Raw genomic sequence first — 1935 nt, 5'->3', positions numbered from 1 at the left:
CAATTTGCAGATGCCCCCAGGCAAGGCCCAATGTGCTGATGGAGTCGTAGCCCCATCCGCACGTGCCCGCAGCCGAACGACGTACAAACTATCAAGTCCGCAAGTTGGAGTATGTTGGGTTATTGAGAATGCGAGAGAGCCATGTATTGGGCTTTGCCATGGGCCTAAAAAGAGAGTTATGGTGGAGTATTTGGTTGTGCTTTAGCGCCAGGTATATTCCAAAACCTGTTCCCTACTCTTCACCTCGAGGTTGAACTTCTCCGATTAAATTCGGGAGGGGAAACAGAGATGAATCTCGAAGCACAGGGATTTTCGCAGAGAACGCCATGGAGCGCCTGGGGCACAGGTTCGGCCACGCCTTGAATTGGCTCTTGACTCAGCCTTGTCCGACTTTGGGACCAAAAACTGAAACCGTCTCATTCCCAAAGCCCCTAGTGGAGTACGTAAATGCACCTCAATCTAGACCCGCCTTGGTGGCGTGAATATAATTGATCTTTCACAAGGCAGACAATGAAAAGGCCTTGGACGGGCGGAGAGTTATATACTTCGTCAAGGAGAGGAGACCACGGTCATTTGCCAGCTGAAGAAGCTTGGATCTATCTTTATCAACAAGTCTGCCCCAAAAGCTTTTTGTCTTCTCCTTTTTCCTTCTCCCCTCCTCCATATCAGTCCCAAGCCCGACCATCTTCCTCATACAACCAAAATGGGCAACCGCCACTCATCCCATACCACAGAACACGGAGTCCCTGCACAATGCAGATCTGTCCGACAGATATCAGCCTTCAAACCCCTGCACACGCTCGTGGCATCTCAACCCTACGACCACCAGCAGCAGTCAACGCATAACAGCGATGGAACCCCACCCCCTCCTTACAGTAGTACCGACACGAGGGCCACTCCCGCTGCAGACACTACTAGCAGCAGCAGCGGAGTCGGCCTCAACGACAACCAGTACTCCTTCCTCCGCACCTTCGACATCATCTTCGTCGTCGACGACAGCACAAGCATGCGCGGCAAACGCTGGGGCGAAGCCGAAGACGCCATCGCCGCCATCGCACCCATCTGCGTTCACTACGACTCCGACGGTATAGACATCTGCTTCCTCAACCATCGCAACCACGACCGCGCTGCGCCAAACGGCGGCTACAAGAACGTCACCGATGCCTCCGGCGTGCAGGAGATCTTCAAATCCGTCTCTCCCAGAGGCGCAACGCCTGTAGGCACGCGTCTGCATCAGATTCTCACCCCTTACATGCGCGACCTATCCCGATTGACCTCCCAGGGCCGCGAGTCGGAACTCAAGCCGCTGAATATCATCGTCATTACGGACGGCGTGTTTACGGATGATGCGGAGAGCGTCATTGTTGATGTGGCCAGGCAGTTGGATCACCCAAATGTGCGGGCTGTGCCATGGCAGGTGGGGATTCAGTTCTTCCAGGTCGGCGATGATGAACCGGCGAGGGAGTATTTGCAGAAGTTAGATGACGAGCTCGTTAGGAGGAAAAGCTCTGACGGGATTAGGGATATTGTTGATACAGTCCCTTGGAAGGGGGATCGGGGGAGGGTGTTGGATGCAGAGGGAATCCTGAAGTGCGTGCTGGGTGCAGTGAACAAGAAGTATGACGAGAGGGAGGCTTCGCGTTGATTTAGGTTTTCTTCGTGTTCGCTATGGGTGGTGGTCTGGTTGTTCATTGATACAGAGGTCTGTCGCCCTTACTGTATTCACTGTTCTAGTTGTTGGCTTTGACAACCGTGAAGACGGCTGACGCCGGCTCCGTCCCCGGGGTCTCCGCTGGAAAATCTGCCGAAGAGCGGGGACGTTCAGGTTTTCGTCAGTGTGAGAACACCTTACATGCCTGGAACTCTTTAATGAAATTTCTTCTTAGACTAGTGAAAAACTTACCGCCGGAGATTATCAGGCCGCGCGTATCTGCG

General features: G+C 53.6%; 2 protein-coding genes across 2 annotated transcripts; one reads left to right on the top strand and one right to left on the bottom strand.

The window, feature by feature from the left end:
• Positions 1–228: 228 nt before the first annotated feature.
• Positions 229–520, bottom strand: BJX67DRAFT_78155 (uncharacterized protein). The gene has a single exon (XM_071035450.1). It carries the CDS (start codon positions 418–420, stop codon positions 265–267), a length of 156 nt encoding a protein of 51 aa, XP_070880301.1. The 5' UTR covers positions 421–520; the 3' UTR covers positions 229–264.
• A 55-nt stretch (positions 521–575) lies between these two features.
• BJX67DRAFT_368940 (uncharacterized protein) lies at positions 576–1935 on the top strand. The gene is made up of 2 exons (XM_071030689.1): positions 576–1856; positions 1904–1935. Exon 1 carries the CDS (start codon positions 704–706, stop codon positions 1643–1645), a length of 942 nt encoding a protein of 313 aa, XP_070880300.1. The 5' UTR covers positions 576–703; the 3' UTR covers positions 1646–1856; positions 1904–1935.

This window comes from Aspergillus lucknowensis (genome assembly GCF_044049455.1).
Source record: "Aspergillus lucknowensis strain CBS 449.75 chromosome Unknown BJX67scaffold_175, whole genome shotgun sequence".
NCBI classification, from domain to species: domain Eukaryota; kingdom Fungi; phylum Ascomycota; class Eurotiomycetes; order Eurotiales; family Aspergillaceae; genus Aspergillus; species Aspergillus lucknowensis.
The sequence above is the reverse complement of the archived record's forward strand: the minus strand, read 5'-3'. Positions and strand labels throughout refer to the sequence as shown.